We start from the raw sequence: 19,365 nt of genomic DNA, 5'->3' as shown, positions 1-19,365 counted from the left end.
AAATGAATTTATCAGGTAAGTTCTTACATAAATTATGTTTTTACATTTTTTTTTCCTACCCCATCATACTTTTGGCTCACAAGTGAGTGCTTCTATTGCTCTTGGGGTTTGGGAATCTTTGCCTCCTCCTAGTGGTAGAGAGGAGTAATGGATCATGGACTCTCACCACCTGTATGAAAAATAATAATAAATCCAGGGACACTTTGCAACAGACCAATCAAGTAAGTAGGCTACCCACATCCACTCATGGTTTTCATAGCTACACCACCAAATACTGTATAATACACACTAACCTGTAAACTGCATGAGATTCACCGACACCAGTTCACCAAAGCCCATATATTATTTTACTATTCATTAGTTCTAACGTAAAGTGGAGGACACTCAGATGTCACAATAAGCAAAGAAATATCAAGGTAAGACCAAAAAAAGCAGTCTCATTCCCAAACAGACATCTATGCCAAGCAACTCTAAGCAGATTTTTACAACGTGAGATAAAATCCCAGGACGTTTATATAAATAAATGAGACAGGAAAACATAAACTGGGTCTGTTCCAGGAAACTTGACAAGTATGATTTGTGAATTAATTTATTTTAATGAGGTCATTAAATGCCTACATATTAAGGAAATTAAAACAAATGTATATCTTTACACTATTGTATTTTCACTACTGTTAATACCTCTACTGTAGCTTTCAAAATATGGTCTTAATTATTTCCTTCATTTATGGTTAAGGAGAATGGAGTGTAGTAAAGGAGTAATGTGATATACATCCACGAAACACAGGTAATAAATAAAATCAGTTTACTAATGAACATTTTATTAAATACTTTACAAAAGAATGCTTTCTTGCCAGTTATATGGTTAATAGACATTTGTCATTTCCATATTATCCCCCAAAAATGCTAAACATAATCACAGTTTTATTGCACAAACACTCCACTACTTAGAAAAAACAGTTTATAACGTCTAGGTAGGTAGAAGAATAAAATGTAATATTTAGTCCACAACATTAGGACAGAAAAGAGCACTTTTAAAAAAGTAGTAACAAAATCTATAGAATATGGAAACTTCAAAACACTTATTCATACTAGATAAATAATTGGCATATTGAATACTTTTATCCCTTTTCTGCCAGTGGCACATAGAACGAAAGTACAAAGCTATCTGGCAACAACAAGGCAAAATACAACAATCTATGTTTTAAGTTCCTGTGAAAACTGCTAATATATAACTATATATAAACACTCACACACACACACAATACAAATACACCAGCCATAAAGATATTTTTTAACTTAAATCATAACTTGTACAACGTCTATTGTACACAAAGGGACATTGCGCTTTAAAATGTTTTCCCTTTTAATGTGTTCCCAAAGATCAATTTTATATGCCGTGTATCAAATTGTTTAAAAATTAGTTTCTTTATTTTTGTCACTTGAAATAGTTTATTTTGCCTGTTGACATTGCCTCCTATACTAAAAATTCCAGTACTGCAGCATTCTCTTTAGAAAGAAAATGTAAACAAGAGGAAGCAGCAGAAATGATCCTCCCAGTGGGGGATGGGAGATTTTTTTTGTATCCAAAATAGCTGTTTTTGCTTATACCCCCTCTCCCACACATTCCATAATTAGTACCCAACTAGTGGCCTATGTGAAGAGAGGTAACATAAGCAGGTATGCTATTTCTGCAAGCCCGGTCTATTTAAATGGACACCTTGATAACAATCAACAAAGGTTTCAATGAGGATAACCTGAAGGAACTATTTAATATCCATTTAATACTCTGCAGCAGGTGTAAAAAGTAACTGGGAACACATTAATGGGAAACACATTTTACAGTACAATGCCCCTTTAAGTGTACTGCGGAACAAGGAATGTTTTGCAGTTCACTTTAAAAACCATCCATGTAAGGCACCACAGAAGGCTGGATACCCCATATATTAAACAATCCTCCTAGACAATGGAAAAAATACATCCTTTGCTGGGAATGTAATAGTGTGGCACAAAGCTGAAGTCATTTTTGTCACAAGCTTCCCTACTAGGTTAAAATGGAGGCAACAATTATCCTTTTGGAAATTAAAAAAAACTTTAAAATACTAACCATCATTTAACATAAAACATTGTTTAAAATGATCAAGTGGTTATTTATATTCCCTTCATTGCTAAAGAATATTACCATTCATCACTAAGCAATGTATGGTCTGCTAGTTTTGCACTACTAAGAGCTAAAAATGACAATGAAAAACAAAAGCTTTCATTGGGTATACTCAGTAATGCATTGTGGGACTTTAAACTGGTTTCTGGGACCAGACACACCGTTTTGTTGTTCTTTAATACTTGAAAGACCCTGAAGTTCAAACACTGAACCTGGATCATGAAATAATGTAGTTACTGTAAGCGCTTATGATGCATATTTCCCTGCTGGAGATGTGGGATCTATATCTGGTCAGGTTAAACTGAAATGAGGCATACAATTATGTTGGAAAGTGCTCTGAGTTCCTCTACCATCAGCACAAGAATAGGGGAAAATCCATTATCAATGTAAATAATATTTTGTTAGAATGGTACATTATTTAAAATGTGGATATCACACGCCCTGAGCATCTATTGAAAGAGAAGTTTGTTGTGCAAAATACAGCGAGACTCCAGCTTTGTGTAAGGCTTCAGCTTATTAGAGAGAAAATTCTTAAAAAACAATCTGCCTCCTAAGGTCACTTGTTTTTTTTTGCCATTGGAAGTGCTGAACACTGGAGAAGCCTTAACAGTCTCTTAATCCCATTTCAAGGGCCATGTTTGGCAATGATTAGGTTAAATGCATTGCAAAACTTAGGAGATAATCAGTCCACTTTCTTTGCAGACAAAGGAATAAGATCCACTAGGAACCTGTATCCTGGGATGCCGGAAGAGAAGAGCAGAACAATAAGTTTGCCATGGACCAAAGTCATCAGAGTTTGGTGTCCTGAGGCCCAGATTCGATACCAGGGTCCATAGAAAGGGTCAGACACAGCTGGGCACAGCATGTTGTTCAAATTCACTTCAGTAATCTGGGGATAAGCAGATACAGAGAGGGCATTAAACCTTCATCAACTAGGAGTAGGTACCATCACTAATGGTTATACATTCATTAAAGTGAGAAACCACAATTTGTAAAGAAACAGAAAGATTTATCATGAAGATTGTCTACACCTTGTATTCAGAAGCAGAGAGACAGAATATACATGCAAATTAAAACTGAATTCTTACGTTTCAATGAAAAACTTAAAATTATGCTTACCTGAGAATTTTCTTTTCTTCAGATGGAAAGAGTCCACAGCTGCATTTATTACTTTTGGGATTTCAGAACCTGGCCACCAGGAGGAGGCAAAGACACCCCAGACAAAGGCTTAAATACTCCTCCCACTTCCCTCATCCCCCAGTCATTCTGCCAAGGGAACAAGGAACAGTAGAAGAAATATCAGGGTGAAAAGGAGCCAGAAGAACAAAATTAACAGACGCCCCACAGAAAAAATACGGGCGGGGAGCTGTGGACTCTTTCCATCTGAAGATAAGAAAATTATCAGTTAAGCATAATTTAAGTTTTTCTTCATAAATGGAAAAAAGTCCACAGCTGCATTTATTACTTTTGGGAAATCAATACGCAAACTATAGAGGACACTGAATGCAAAAACGGGAGGGTATAAGAGGTGGCCCATTCTGAGGGCACCAGGCCTGAAAACCCCTACCCAACAAAAACCTGCTTCATCCGAAGCAGAGAACAACTTTGAAAAAAGGCCCAAGGACACTGACCCGCAGATAATCCACAAGCCTTGCTAGAGACCGCAGGAACTATACTCGACTGAGTCAACAGCCTCCAGGAGACACCATCGCCCAGCAGTCCGTCTCCATACAACACACCAGTTCTAAAGAAAGGGAACAAACTACTGGATTCTTCCATAAAGAAGAAAGACACAGGGAAAACATGAATGTAAACAAAAACAAAAAACGGGAAAAGAGTTGCACACTTCTAAATTAACCCCTTAATGACCACAGCACTTTTCCATTCTCTGTCCGTTTGGGACCAAGGCTATTTTTACATTTCTGCGGTGTTTGTGTTTAGTTGTAATTTCTTTCATGTAATTAGCAAGAGTCCATGAGCTAGTGACGTATGGGATATACATTCCTACCAGGAGGGGCAAAGTTTCCCAAACCTTAAAATGCCTATAAATACACCCCTCACCACACCCACAATTCAGTTTTACAAACGTTGCCTCCTATGGAGGTGGTGAAGTAAGTTTGTGCTAGATTCTACGTTGATATGCGCTCCGCAGCAAGTTGGAGCCCGGTTTTCCTCTCAGCGTGCAGTGAATGTCAGAGGGATGTGAGGAGAGTATTGCCTATTTGAATGCAGTGATCTCCTTCTACGGGGTCTATTTCATAGGTTCTCTGTTATCGGTCGTAGAGATTCATCTCTTACCTCCCTTTTCAGATCGACGATATACTCTTATTTATATACCATTACCTCTGCTGATTCTCGTTTCAGTACTGGTTTGGCTTTCTACAAACATGTAGATGAGTGTCCTGGGGTAAGTAAATCTTATTTTCTGTGACACTCTAAGCTATGGTTGGGCACTTTGTTTATAAAGTTCTAAATATATGTATTCAAACATTTATTTGCCTTGACTCAGAATGTTCAACATTCCTTATTTTTCAGACAGTCAGTTTCATATTTGGGATAATGCATTTGAATTAATCATTTTTTCTTACCTTCAAAAATTTGACTCTTTTTTCCCTGTGGGCTGTTAGGCTTGCGGGGGCTGAAAATGCTTCATTTTATTGCGTCATTCTTGGCGCGGACTTTTTTGGCGCAAAAAATCTTTTCCGTTTCCGGCGTCATACGTGTCGCCGGAAGACATTTTTTTACGTTATTTTGCGCCAAAAATGTCGGTGTTCCGGATGTGGCGTCATTTTTGGCGCCAAAAGCATTTAGGCGCCAAATAATGTGGGCGTCTTATTTGGCGCTAAAAAAATATGGGCGTCGCTTTTGTCTCCACATTATTTAAGTCTCATTTTTCATTGCTTCTGGTTGCTAGAAGCTTGTTCTTTGGCATTCTTTCCCATTCCTGAAACTGTCATTTAAGGAATTTGATCAATTTTGCTTTATATGTTGTTTTTTCTATTACATATTGCAAGATGTTCCACGTTGCAACTGAGTCAGAAGATACTTCAGGAAAATCACTGCCCGGTGCTGGAGCTACCAAGCTAAGTGTATCTGCTATAATTTTTGGTATCTGTTTCTCCAGCTGTTGTTTGTATTGCATGTCATGACAAACTTATTAATGCAGATAAAATTTCCTTTAGTACTGTTACATTACCTGTTGCTGTTCCGTCAACATCTAATTTTCAGAGTGTTCCTGATAAACATAAGAGATTTTATTTTTTAATCCATTAAGAAGGCTATGTCTGTTATTTCTCCTTCTAGTTTACATAAAAGTCTTTTAAAACTTCTCTTTTTTCAGATGAATTTTTAAATGAACATCATCATTCTGATACTGATAATGGTTCTTCTGGTTCAGAGGTTTCTGTCTCAGAGGTTGATGCTGATAAATCTTTGTATTTGTTCAAGATGGAATTTATTCGTTCTTTATTTAAAGAAGTATTTAATTGCATTAGAAATTGAGGATTCTGGTCCTCTTTATACTAAATCTAAACGTTTAAATAAGGTTTTTAAATCTCCTGTAGTTATTCCAGAAGTGTTTAATCTCCCTGATGCTATTTCTGAAGTAATTTCCAGGGAATGGAATAATTTGGGTAATTCTTTTACTCCTTCTAAACGTTTAAGCAATTATATCCTGTGCCATCTGACAGATTAAAGTTTTTTGGGACAAAATCCCTAAGGTATGGGGCTGTCTCTACTCCTGCTAAATGTACTACTATTCCTACGGCAGATAGTACTTCATTTAAGGATCCTTTAGATAGGAAAATTGAATCCTTTCTAAGAAAAGCTTACTTATGTTCAGGTAATCTTCTTAGACCTGCTATATTTTTAGCGGATGTTGCTGCAGCTTCAACTTTTTGGTTAGAAGCTTTAGCGCAACAAGTAACAGATCATAATTTTTATAGCATTATTATTATTCTATAACATGCTAATAATTTTATTGGTGATACCATCTTTTGATATCATTAGAGTTGATGTCAGGTATATGTCTCTAGCTATTTTAGCTAGAAAAGCTTTATGGATTAAACTTGGAATGCTGATATGTCTTCTAAGTCAACTTTGCTTTCCATTTCTTTCCAGGGTAATAAATTATTATCTCAACTGTTTCTGGAAGGAAGGGAACTTTTTTACCAAAGGATAAAAAATCTAAGGTAAATTTAGGTCTAATAATCATTTTCGTTCCTTTCCTCACAACAAGGAACAAAAGCCTGATCCTTCATCCTCAGGAGCGGTATCAGTTTGGAAACTATTTCCAGTTTGGAATATATCCAAGCCTTATAGAAACCTATAGCCAGCTCCTAAGTACCCATGAAGGTGCGGCCCTTATTCCAGCTCAGCTGGTATGGGGCAGATTACGTTTTCTTCAAAGAAATTTGGATCAATTCCGTTCTCAATCTCTGGTTTCAGAACATTGTTTCAGAAAGGTACAGAATTGGCTTCAAGTTAAGGCCTCCTGCTAAGAGATTTTTTTCTTTCCCGTGTCCCAGTTAACACAGCAAAGGCTCAGCATTTCTGAAATGTGTTTCAGATCTAGAGTTGGCTGGAGTAATTATGCCAGTTCCAGTTCTGGAACAGGGGCTGGGGTTTTATTTTATCTCTTCATTGTACCAAAGAAGGTCAATTCCTTCAGACCAGTTCCGGATCTATCTATATTGAATCGTTATGTAAGGATACCAACATTCAAGATGGTTACTGTAGGACTATCCTGCCTTTTGTTTAGCAAGGGCATTATATGTCTACAATAGATTTACAGGATGTGTATCTGCATATTCCGATTCATCCAGATCACTTTTAGTGTCTGAGATTCTCTTTTTAGACAAGCATTACCAGTTTTGTGGCTCTACCGTTTGGCCTAGCCTCAGTTCCAAGAATTTTTTTCAAAGGTTCTCGGTGCCCTTCTTTCTGTAATCAGAGAACAGGGTTTTGGTATTTCCTTATTTGGACGATATCTTGGTACTTGCTCAGTCTTCTCATTTTCGAAGAATCTCATACGAATCGACTTGTGTTGTTTCTTCAAGTTCATGGTTGGAGGATCAATTTACCAATCAGTTCATTGATTCCTCAGACAAGGGTAACCTTTTTAGGTTTCTAGATAGATTCAGTGTCTATGACTCTGTCCTTGTCAGACAAGAGAAGTTTAACATTGATATCAGCTTGTCAAAACCTTCAGTCACAATCATTCCCTTTGGTAGCCTTATGCATGGAAATTTTAGGTCTTAGGACTGCCGCATCAGATGCGATCTCCTTTGCTCGTTTTCACATGCGACCTCTTCAGCTCTGTATGCTGAACCAATGGTGCAGGGATTACTCAAAGATATCTCAATTAATATCTTTAAACCGATTATACGACACTCTCTGACATGGTGGACAGATCACCATCGTTTAGTTCAGGGGGCTTCTTTGTTCTTCCGACCTGGACTATAATCTCAACAGATGCAAGTCTTACAGGTTGGGGAGCTGTGTGGGGGTATCTGACGGCACAAGGGGTTTGGGAATCTCAGGAGGTGAGATTTCCGATCAATATTTTGGAACTCCGTGCAATTTTCAGAGCTCTTCAGTCTTGGCCTCTTCTGAAGAGAGAGTTGTTCATTTGTTTTCAGATAGGCAATGTCACAACTGTGGCATACATCAATCATCAAGGAGGGCCTCACAGTCCTCTGGCTATGAAAGAAGTATCTCGAATTTTGGTTTGGGCGGAATCCAGCTCCTGTCTAATCTCTGCGGTTCATATCCCAGGTATGGACAATTGGAAAGCGGATTATCTCAGTCGCCAAACGTTGCACCTGGGCGAATGGTCTTCACCCAGAGGTATTTCCTCAGATTGTTCAAATGTGGGAACTCCCAGAAATAGATCTGATGGCTTCTCATCTAAACAAGAAACTTCCCTGGTATCTGTCCGGATCCCGGGATCCTCGGGCGGAGGCAGTGGATGCATTATCTCTTCCTTACAAGTGTCATCCTGCCTATATTTTTACGCCTCTAGTACTTCTTCCAATATTCTAAAGGAATGCTCGTTTGTCCTGCTGGTAGCTCCAGCATGGCCTCACAGGCTTTGGTATGCGGATCTTGTCCGGATGGCCTCTTGCCAGCTGTGGACTCTTCCGTTAAGACCAGTTTTTCTGTCTCAAGGTTCTTTTTTCCATCAGGATCTCAAAACCTTAATTTTAAGGTATGGAGTTTGAACGCTTGATTCTTGGTCAAAGAGGTTTCTCTGACTCTGTGATTGATACTATGTGACAGGCTCGTAAATCTGTATCTAGAGAGATATATTATAGAGTCTGGAAGACTTATATTTCTTCAGGATGGTTTAGATAAAGGTTTGTCCGCAAGTTCCTTGAAAGACAAATCTCTGCTCTTTCTGTTCTTTTTCACAGAAGGATTGCTAATCTTCCTGATATTCATTGTTTTGTACAACCTTTGGTTCGTATAAAACCTGTCATTCAGTCAATTTCTCCTCCTTGGAGTTTGAATTTGGTTCTGGGGGCTCTTCAAGCTCCTCCTTTTGAACCCATGCATTCTTTGGTCGTTATATTACTTTCTTGGAAAGTTTTGTTTCTTTTGGCCATCTCTTCTGCCAGAAGAGTCTCTGAATTATCTACTCTTTTTTGTGAGTCTCCTTTTCTGATTTTGCATCAGGATAAGGCGGTGCTGCGAACTTCTTTTGAATTTTTTACCTAAGGTTGTGAATTCTAACAACATTAGTAGAGAAATTGTGGTTCCTTCATTATGTCCTAATCCTATGAATTCTAAGGAGAAATCATTGCATTCTTTGGATGCTGTTAGAGCTTTGTAATATTATGTTGAAGCTACTAAGTCTTTCCGAAAGACTTCTAGTCTATTTGTCATCTTTTCCGGTTCCAGAAAAGACCAGAAAGCTTCTGCCATTTCTTTGGCATCTTGGTTGAAATCTTTATTTCATCATGCCTATGTTGAGTCGGGTAACACTCCGCCTCAAAGGATTACAGCTCATTCTACTAGGTCAGTTTCTACTTCCTGGGCGTTTAGGAATGAAGCTTCGGTTGATCAGATTTGCAAAGCAGCAACTTGGTCCTCTTTGCATACTTTTACTAAATTCTACCATTTTGATGTGTTTTCTTCTTCTGAAGCAGTTTTTGGTAGAAACGTACTTCAGGCAGTGGTTTCAGTTTGAATCTTCTGCTTATGTTTTTTCATTAAAATTTTATTCTGGGTGTGGATTATTTTCAGCAGGAATTGGCTGTCTTTATTTTATCCCTCCCTCTCTAGTGACTCTTGTGTGGAAAGATCCACATCTTGGGTAATCATTATCCCATACGTCACTAGCTCATGGACTCTTGCTAATTACATGAAAGAAAACATAATTTATGTAAGAACTTACCTGATAAATTCATTTCTTTCATATTAGCAAGAGTCCATGAGGCCCGCCCTTTTTTGTGGTGGTTTTGATTTTTTTGTATAAAGCACAATTATTCCAATTCCTTATTTTATATGCTTTCGCACTTTTTTCTTATCACCCCACTTCTTGGCTATTCGTTAAACTGAATTGTGGGTGTGGTGAGGGGTGTATTTATAGGCATTTTATGGTTTGGGAAACTTTGCCCCTCCTGGTAGGAATGTATATCCCATACGTCACTAGCTCATGGACTCTTGCTAATATGAAAGAAATGAATTTATCAGGTAAGTTCTTACATAAATTATGTTTTTCCTCTTACTCATTTACTGTACCCCCACACATATTATATACCGTTTTTCTAGCCATTAAATGGACTTTCTAAAGATACCATTATTATCATCATATCTTATAATTTACTATAATTTTTTTATAAAATCTGGGGGAAAATGGAAAAAAAACACACACTTTTTCTAACTTTGACCCCCAAAATCTGTTACATATCTATAACCACCAAAAAACACCCATGCTAAATAGTTTCTAAATTTTGTCCTGAGTTTAGAAATACCCAATGTTTACATCTTCTTTGCTTTTTTGTAAACTATAGGGTCATAAATACAAGTAGCACTTTTGCTATTTCCAAACCACTTCTTTTCAAAATTAGCGCTAGTTACATTAGAACACTGATATCTTTCAGGAATCTCTGAATATCCATTGACATGTATATATTTTTTTTTAGTAGACAACCCAAAGTATTGATCTAGGCCCATTTTGGTATATTTCATGCCACCATTTCACAGCCAAATGCGATCAAATACAAAAAATCTTTCACTTTTTTACAAATTTTTTCACAAACTTTTGGTTTCTAACTTAAATTATTTACAAACAGCTTGTGCAATTGTGGCATACATGGTTGTAAATTCTTCTCTGGGATCCCCTTTGTTCAGAAAAAGCAGACATATATGACTTTGGTGTTGCTTTTTGGTAATTAGAAGGCCGCTAAATGCCACTGCGCACCACACATGTATTATGCCCAGCAGTGAAGGGGTTAATTAGGGAGCATGTAGGGAGATTTTTGGGGTAGTTTTAGCTTTAGTGTAGTGTAGTAGACAACCCCAAGTATTGATCTAGGCCAATTTTGGTATATTGCATGCCACCATTTCACCGCCAAATGCGATCAAATAAAAAAAAAACGTAATTTTTTTTCAATTTTAGGCTTCTCACTGAAATTATTTACAAACAGCTTGTGCAATTATGGCACAAATGGTTGTAAATGCTTCTCTAGGATCCCCTTTGTTCAGAAATAGCAGACATATATGGCTTTGGCATTGCTTTTTGGTAATTAGAAGGTCTCTAAATGCCGCTGCGCATCACACGTGTATTATGGCTAGCAGTGAAGGGGTTAATTATGTAGCTTGTAGGGAGCTTGTAGGGTTAATTTTATCTTTAGTGTAGAGCTCAGCCTCCCACCTGAAACATCAGACCCCCTGATCCCTCCCAAACAGCTCTCTTCCCTCCCCCACCCCACAATTGTCCCCGTCATCTTAAGTACTGGCAGAAACTCTGCCAGTACTAAAATAAAAAGTTATTTGGCCTTTTTTTTTTAAAGCATATTTACATATGCTGATGTGTAGGATCCCCCCTTAGACCCCAACCTCACTGATCCCCCACCAAACAGCTCTCTAACCCTTCCCCTCAGCCTTAATGGGCGCCATCTTGTGTACTGGCAGCTGTCTGCCAGTACCCAGTTTAGTAAAAAATTTGCCTTTTTTTTTTAAAAAAAAAAATGCCCTTATCTGTAGTGTAGCTTTCCCCCCCACCAAGACCAACCCCTTCCAGATCCCTTAGATTCAATTTGTAATGCTTAATTTTTTTTTGTTTATTTACTTTTAACTTTATTATTTTTCGGTAGTGTAGCGGTTCCCACCCGCTCCCGCCCCGTGCACGCGCCCGCCCAACAACCCCCGTGCACGCGCCCGCCCAACAACCCCCGTGCACGCGTGCGCGCCCCGGTAGGTCCCGCCCACAATCCCGCCCCCCTCCACTCCACACAGAGCATCGATGACCGCCCACCCGCCTCCCACATAAGCTCCCACCCACCAACGATACCGGCCATCGATGTCCGGTGCAGAGAGGGCCACATAGTGGCTCTCTCTGCATCGGATGGCCAAGGGGGGTTATTGCAGGATGCCTCCATATTGAGGCATCACTGCAATAACCGGAAAGCAGCTGGAAGCGAGCAGGATCGCTTCCAGCTGCTTTCCAGACCAAGGACGTACGCCACACGTCCTCGGTCATTAACTGTATTTTTTTGAGGACGTGTGGCGTACGTCCTTGGTCGTTAAGCAGCCCTCTTTACAGCGGATTCCCTGCTTATCTCGACTTACCCCTGAAGTTTGGATGTTTTGGGAGTGATGCAGCTAGGAGGAGCAACCGCGTGAACAAATACAGGTAGAATATGTGATCTGCATCTGTGTACTAAGTATTACCTCCTGGCAAAAGATACCTGTGAATAAAGACGCGTGTTTTCCTAGCTCCTCCTATGCTATGCCCTAACGCAATTTTCTCATTCAGTGACACTTCGGGTTAAAGTCTGAAGTGACTGGTCTTGTAGCACTGGGGGTTGTATAACTGCATTAACTTTGCACCTGTTGGATTACAAATATAAGCATTTCCTAAAATGGACTGAATACTATTTATTTTCCCCTGGTGCACCAGATGATTTTGGCCAGTACTCCTTACTCTCTTTATTGCGGGATCCCCTGTATGAATGTGATTGTGTGTTTTGTGTATGTATTTATTAAATATTTATATTGTTTGACATAAAATCTCTTGTGCATTTTTTAATTATACAGTTGTGCTGGATTTACCTAGACTTTTGGGAGTTCCCACTTTCTTTTCTATGTTGTTTCATAGAAAACATGAATGTACTTGTAAAGTGCAGCTAATCCCCCTTAAGGGAACTCAAGGCGCTGCTTATTTTATCAACCTCAAAAGGAGGAAAGGCTGAGTAGACCTCGCCGGGGATCGAACTTGCAACCCTCGGTTTGCTACAGTGCCGAGTAGCCACAGGGCATTAGTATGCTGAGCTTGGTGAGCATAAGGAACCAGTCTCATAGAAACAAGGGGAGGAAACTCCCAGACCCCAGAATACAGAAACCATGGGATAAGGCCAGGAGTCTGAAAGAGAGAGGGGATCTTCCCCTAACAAAGTGCAACCGAACTCTAGAAAGCAACTGAAGACAAAGGTCCTCAAGTCGCAAAAAGGTAGCTCAGAATACAGAAATATTCAGAAACGAGACCTCGTGCAGCAAGCTCAGATAGGTCTGACGAACAACACCTGAAGCAAAAACACTGCACGCTGCAGTCATCTAAAAATGACTCGGACACTGAAATACTTGCAGGGCAAGTAGAAAGCAGCTGAAGATAACATCCTTTAGATTGCCAAGTATCCACTAACCAGCGGATAACGTCGCAGGCTAAGAGTCGCCAGTCCTTCCCACAAATCTTGAACATGGAGAAAGGAGAAACCTCAAAGAGGCTTATCGTACCTCAAATGGAGGATGAAAAAGCAGAGCAACAGATCTCAGATCCTACTCCAACACCAGACCAGCCCAAGTGAGAGACATGTCTGAAAGACAGAAGGGACAAAAAAACCCCACAGACCCCCAGGAAATGGAAAGACAAAGGGGGGACTCACCCACCCCAACAGAGTTCGGGTGCCAACCCAAACCGCTCCACCAAAATAAGGCACTCCCCACGGAGAACCCCCCTAGGACCTGGCACAGAGGAAAGTGCAATAGATCAGTAAGAAGACCTGTCAGAACTTTCTTAGACAGTCTCTACATGGAGATATCAATTTCCAACAAGTGGAACAGAGCCCACAGAGCAGCAGGTGCTGCCCCTTACAGAAATAAGCCACCTGATCCAACCTCCTGCACACAGGGCAGGACAATGACCCTCCAGAGAGAGGAAACCCCAGCTCATAAGGAAGACAACCTATCCCCTCAAAAGGGAAGGGCACAGATAAGAACAGCGTACATGTCCATAAGACATGAAGCCATAGTATGATCAAAACACGGAACAAATGAAAAATTCATTCAGACACCCTTTTTGACCCAACAGAGAAAAAACTCCCCATGAAAAGGAGCACACTCCGTCCGAAGGACAAGTCAGGCCTTAAAGTTTTTAACCAGTACCCAAAGGTGGATGTGAACTCTGGCCTTGCTGCTTGCAAGCCCAATGAGCAAGCCCCTATGTCGCAACATAGGGTCCCTGAAAAAACTGGGTTGTCCCGAACCAGTCCACAGGATCATAAGTCTCCAGACATCCAAGATAAGTCACGCAATATCTCTAGGGCCCAAAGCCCCCAAATGCAGCAAAAAGGGAAATGAGAACAAGAACAGAGTCACCCGAAAGAGTAGAAAAGAAAGGCTTGTCTCCACAATCCTTTCAGATTGCCGTTCCAGAGGACCACACCCAATGGAGAAGAATTCAAAGCATCCTAAACCCTGACAGAAAAACATCCCCTAAGCAAAAAGCTTGGAAAAAGAGACAACACCTCCTATCGCCCCTGATATGGAGACGACTAACTCCCGAAGGAAGACAGAGCCCCACGGCCTTCACTTCCTAATTAAGGGGCCAAAGCCGCCAGAAAAAACGGACGAAGTCCAAAAAGTCTCGACCCAAAGGAAGAGAGCCTCTAAATGGAACAAGTCCTAAAAGGGCACTTCCAAAGAGACCATGAAAGGCAAAACCGTAAGAATGGCGGTATGAAGGACCTAAATCCTCAAAGCCTCCAACCCCAGACTGAGCATGTCGCTGCGGATCTCAACGGAGTCCCGGCTCACTAGATTGAAAGGCGAATGAGGACTGAACCAATCCCCCAAGCACTTAAGCAACCACAGACCATCAAGTCCTCTCAGGAAGCTAGTTGAAGCTTGTAAAATAAGTAAACAACACAAATAATATTGTGATCACTAGGCGCCCTCACCGGACCAGCTGGACATAAAAAAGCACCACGTGTCTGAACTAGGCCTCAAGACAGAAGGATTTGTACCCAGTTAGGACCAACCTGAAACCAAGGGCCCCAGCACTGTCATGGCCACACAGTTTCCCCTGAGATGGAGGGATAACGAACAGTCAGACATAAGACTAGTACGTCCTCAAAGTAAACAGTGCAACCACAAAATCGCGAGTAGCAATTCCAGAGAAGGTTCCCGAAGGAAACATCACACAACAACATGAGCTTTAGACCAAAATCATCCTCACTGGATTAAAATAAAAGATAAGGCAACCCGTAGGTTATTGCCCAGGAAGAATGGACAGACCCGCAGGACCAGCCCAACAGGGATCCGAGACTTCCAAGCTCAGAACTGGAAAAGGATACACAAAGTCTATAAGAAGATTACTTCATCCCCCTATGTCTATGTAAGCAAGCCAGTCGATTATAAAGGCTGAGAATCCCCAGACCCATTAAGAGTGGGATCCCCCAGCAACTCCAAAACGTGCCTCAGTAGAACACAAAGGTGCACCAGTCTATAATGAAAGGCACAACATACCCCTACCAGGACAAAAGAAAACACTGGTTCCGAAGGTTCACCCCGAGGCCTCAGAAGCAGTCGCTCCCCTGGAGGGCTGAACTGGACCAGGCAATCCCACGCCTGACGAGCCCCGCTTAACGGAACACATACAATATCATAAGCACACTCCCGGGAGGTGCAGATGCGCCAGCGCCATGCGGAGCCGTGTCGTAACCTCCGGTGGGAACAGGCCACACTCCATAGATGGATAAGTAGTGTATGGGTTACCTGTATGCGTAGTAAGAGTTTGTGGTAGGGAACGCACCTCATGGGAAATAGAATCCCCAGAAGCGGATGGCTCAGTGGGCAGCTGATTCCCCGACCCCGAGGAACAGAACACTCTAAAACGGAATTCAGAACATAGCTGATGGGCATGTATCACCCGGGCCAGGATATTGAATAAAACATGGACCAATAAGAAAAATCTAAATGGCACCTTACACCCCCAAAGGCTGGGGCACTCACCACCTCCAGGGAACCAGAATTTCTCTGTCGCCACACAGTCAGGAATGCAGAACTGGAGAGGCAAAAACATGACCACGCTCTGTCACAAGGTAGGCCGTACAGTCCAAAAAAAGCGTGCCCGACCATAAAGGCTGCATCACTACCAAGGCCGTTATGTTCCACAAGGCCTCAAGCCAAAGTAACACTACACATAAGCAGGTCGAATCACATAACAAACATGATTAACCCCCACCTGTTCAATAATATTAACCCTTGATTCCAAGATACAAAAGGAGCCTCACTGAGACCCTGATTTAGTTAGTCCTACAAGGTGGTAACCTCTCGGGAAAAACATAAGTAATACAATACATTCATGAGAAAGTAAAATGAAATGATCTTACCGGACTCTACATTGTGGAACAGGAACACGGCCCTTCAAGTGTGACGGATAGTAGCGTCTACTCTGCCATGGACTTGACAGAAGAAAGCAGGCAGCGAAACTCGTCAACGCTGATTGCTTGTGGCGCTGTTAATACGAGTCGGGATGGTTTCGCAGAAAGACTCTCCCTGCATCTCTGAACTCTAACTTTCATCCAGGCTCTCACTGAGAGGCTGATAGGACTACTTAAAACTCCAGTCCCATGCCGAAGAGTACTACCCTCCATAAGAGACTATCGAAAACTTCTGACACTTCTCTGCTAACTTCCTGGGACGAAAAGGCAAAGAATGACTGGGGGATGAGGGAAGTGGGAGGAGTATTTAAGCCTTTAGCTGGGGTGTCTTTGCCTCCTCCTGGTGGCTAGGTTCTGAATTCCCAAAAGTAATGAATGCAGCTGTTGACTCTCTCCATTTATGAAGAAAAATAATTTCTTGAATTAAAGATTTTTTTTAACATTTAAATGTCCTTTGTTGTTTTAAAAAATGATTAATAAAAAATTTCATCATACACTCGTATATAAAAGGCATGCAGAAGTGCGATAGGAAAATGTTTTTTTCAGCATTAGAGCATTTTCCATTTCCTACTGTAATGCTCTTTAAATCTAACATAAAAAACAATTTATGTAAGAACTTACCTGATAAATAAATTTCTTTCATAGTGGCAAGAGTCCATGAGCTAGTGACGTATGGGATATACATTCCTACCAGGAGGGAGCAAAGTTTCCCAAACCTCAAAATGCCTATAAACACACCTCCCTCATACCTTAGTTAACGTGTAGCCAAGAAGTGAGGTGTAAAAGGAGGAGAGAAAGGCATACAAAAAGAGGAACTGGAAAAAATAAAGAGCTTTATACAAAAAAGGAAATTTATGCTTACCTGATAAATTTATTTATTTTACGATATGACGAGTCCACGGATTTCATCCTTACTTATGGGATTACGCCTCCTGTTCAGCAGGAAGTGGCAAAGAGCACCACACCAGAGCTGTATATATAGCTCCTCCCTTCCCTCCCCTCCCCCTCCAGTCATTCGACCAAAGTTAGGAAGGAAAGGAAAAGCCAAAGGTGAAGAGGTGACTGAAGTTTAACAAAAATAAATACCTGTCTTAGAAATGACAGGGTGGGCCGTGGACTCGTCATATCGTAAAAGAAATACATTTATCAGGTAAGCATAAATTTCCTTTTCTTTTACAAGATATGACGAGTCCACGGATTTCATCCTTACTTATGGGATACAATACCAAAGCTATAGGACACGGATGAAAGGGAGGGACAAGACCGGAACCTAAACCGAAGGCACCACTGCTTGAAGAACCTTTCTCCCAAAACCAGCCTCAGAAGAAGCAAAAGTATCAAATTTGGAAAAAGTATGAAGAGTTGCAGCCTTGCAAATCTGTTCAACAAAAGCATCGTTTTTAAATGCCCATGAGGAAACCACAGCCCTAGTAGAATGAGCCGTAGTTCTTTCAGGAGGCTGCTGTCCAGCAGTCTCATATGACAGACGGATGATACTCTTCAGCCAAAAAGAAAGAGAGGTAGCCGTAGCTTTCAGGCCCCTACACTTTCCAGAAAAAAAAAACAAATAATGAAGATGATTGACGAAATTCTTTAGTCGCCTGCAAGTAAAACTTCAGGGCACAAACTACGTCCAAGTTATGCAACAGACGCTCCTTCTTAGAAGGAGGATTAGGACATAATGAAGGAACAATGATTTCCTGATTAATATTTTTTTATTAGAAACAACCTTAGGAAAGAAACCAGGGTAGGTACTTAAAACCACCTTATCAGAATGGAAGATAAGATAAGGCGAGTCACATTGTAACGCTGAAAGCTCAGAAACTCTGCGAGCAAAAGAAATAGCAACCACAAATAAAACCTTCCAAGATAACAACTTAATATCTATGGAATGCATGGGTTCAAACGGAACCCCTTGAAGAACTTTAAGAGCTAAATTCAAACTCCAGGATGGAGCAATTGGTTTAAACACAGGCTTAATTTTGGTTAGAGCCTGACAAAAAGACTGAACGTCTGGAACATCTGCCAAACGTTTGTGTAGTAAAATTGACAAAGCAGAGATCTGTCCCTTTAAGGAACTTGCTGATAACCCTTTCTCCAATCCTTCTTGGAGAAAAGACAGAATCCTGGGGATCTTAACTCTACTCCACGAGTAGCCCTTGGATTAGCACCAATAAAAATATTTACGCCATATCTTATGGTAGATCCGTCTAGTAACAGGCTTACGTGCCTGAATCAAAGTATCAATGACCGAATCAGAGAACCCCCGCTTAGATAAAATCAAGCGTTCAATCTTAGAGCAGTCAGTTGCAGAGAAACAAGATTTGGGTGTTGGAAGTCCTTGAATGAGAAGGTCCTGCCTCAATGGAAGCGTCCACGGCGGCAGAAAGGACATGTCCACTAGATCGGCATACCAAGTCCTGCGAGGCCACGCCGGCGCGATTAGAATTACTGAAGCCCTCTCCTGTTTGATCCGAACAATCACCCGGGGAAGGAGGGCAAACGGTGGAAACACATAAGCTAGGTTGAACGACCAAGGCACTGCCAAGGCATCTATCAGTTCGGCCTGAGGATCCCTTGACCTGGATCCATATCTTGGGAGCTTGGCATTCTGACGAGACGCCATCAGATCCAATTCCGGTCTGCCCCATCTGAGAATCCTCCGGATGGAATTCCCACTCCCCCGGATGAAACGTTTATCTGCTTAAAAAGTCCGCTTCCCAGTTGTCCACTCCTGGGATGTAGATTGCTGACAGAAAACAAGAGTGAGCTTCCGCCCACCGAATTATCTTGGATACTTCTGTCATCGCTAAGGAACTTCTTGTTCCACCCTGATGATTGATGTAAGCCACAGTCGTGATGTTGACCGACTGAAAACGGATGAATTTGGCCGAAGCCAACTGAGGCCAAGCCTGAAGCGCATTGATTATTGCTCTTAATTCCAGAATATTAATTGGAAGAAAAGACTATGACCGAGTCCACACACCCTGAGCCTTCAGGGAATTCCAGACTGCACCCCAACCTAGTAGGCTGGCGTCCGTTGTCACTATCACCCATGAGGGTCTGTGGAAGCACGTCCCTTGGGACAGATGATCCGGCGACAACCACCAAAGAAGAGTCTCTGGTCTCCTGATTCAGATCTATCTGAGACAAATTTGCATAATCTCCATTCCACTGCCTGAGCATGTTCAGTTGTAGCTGCCTGAGATGAAAACGAGCAAACGGAATGATGTCCATTGCCGCCACCATCAATCCAATCACCTCCATGCACTGAGCCACTGATGGCCGAGGATTGGACTGAAGGGCTCGGGCATGTAT

The 19,365-nt window shown here is 41.2% G+C and overlaps 1 protein-coding gene across 1 annotated transcript in view; it reads right to left on the bottom strand.

The window, feature by feature from the left end:
• Window positions 1-804: 804 nt before the first annotated feature.
• Window positions 805-19,365, bottom strand: part of TMEM164 (transmembrane protein 164) — a 217,163-nt gene continuing 198,602 nt past the window's right edge. The window contains exon 6 of the mRNA XM_053699303.1: window positions 805-3,050. Coding sequence (XP_053555278.1) covers window positions 2,844-3,050 — 207 coding nt within the window. The 3' untranslated portion in view covers window positions 805-2,843. The remainder of the gene's footprint in view (window positions 3,051-19,365) is intronic.

Source organism: Bombina bombina, chromosome 1 (assembly GCF_027579735.1).
Source record: "Bombina bombina isolate aBomBom1 chromosome 1, aBomBom1.pri, whole genome shotgun sequence".
Lineage (NCBI taxonomy): Eukaryota > Metazoa > Chordata > Amphibia > Anura > Bombinatoridae > Bombina > Bombina bombina.
This window is presented reverse-complemented; position numbering and strand designations above follow the sequence as displayed.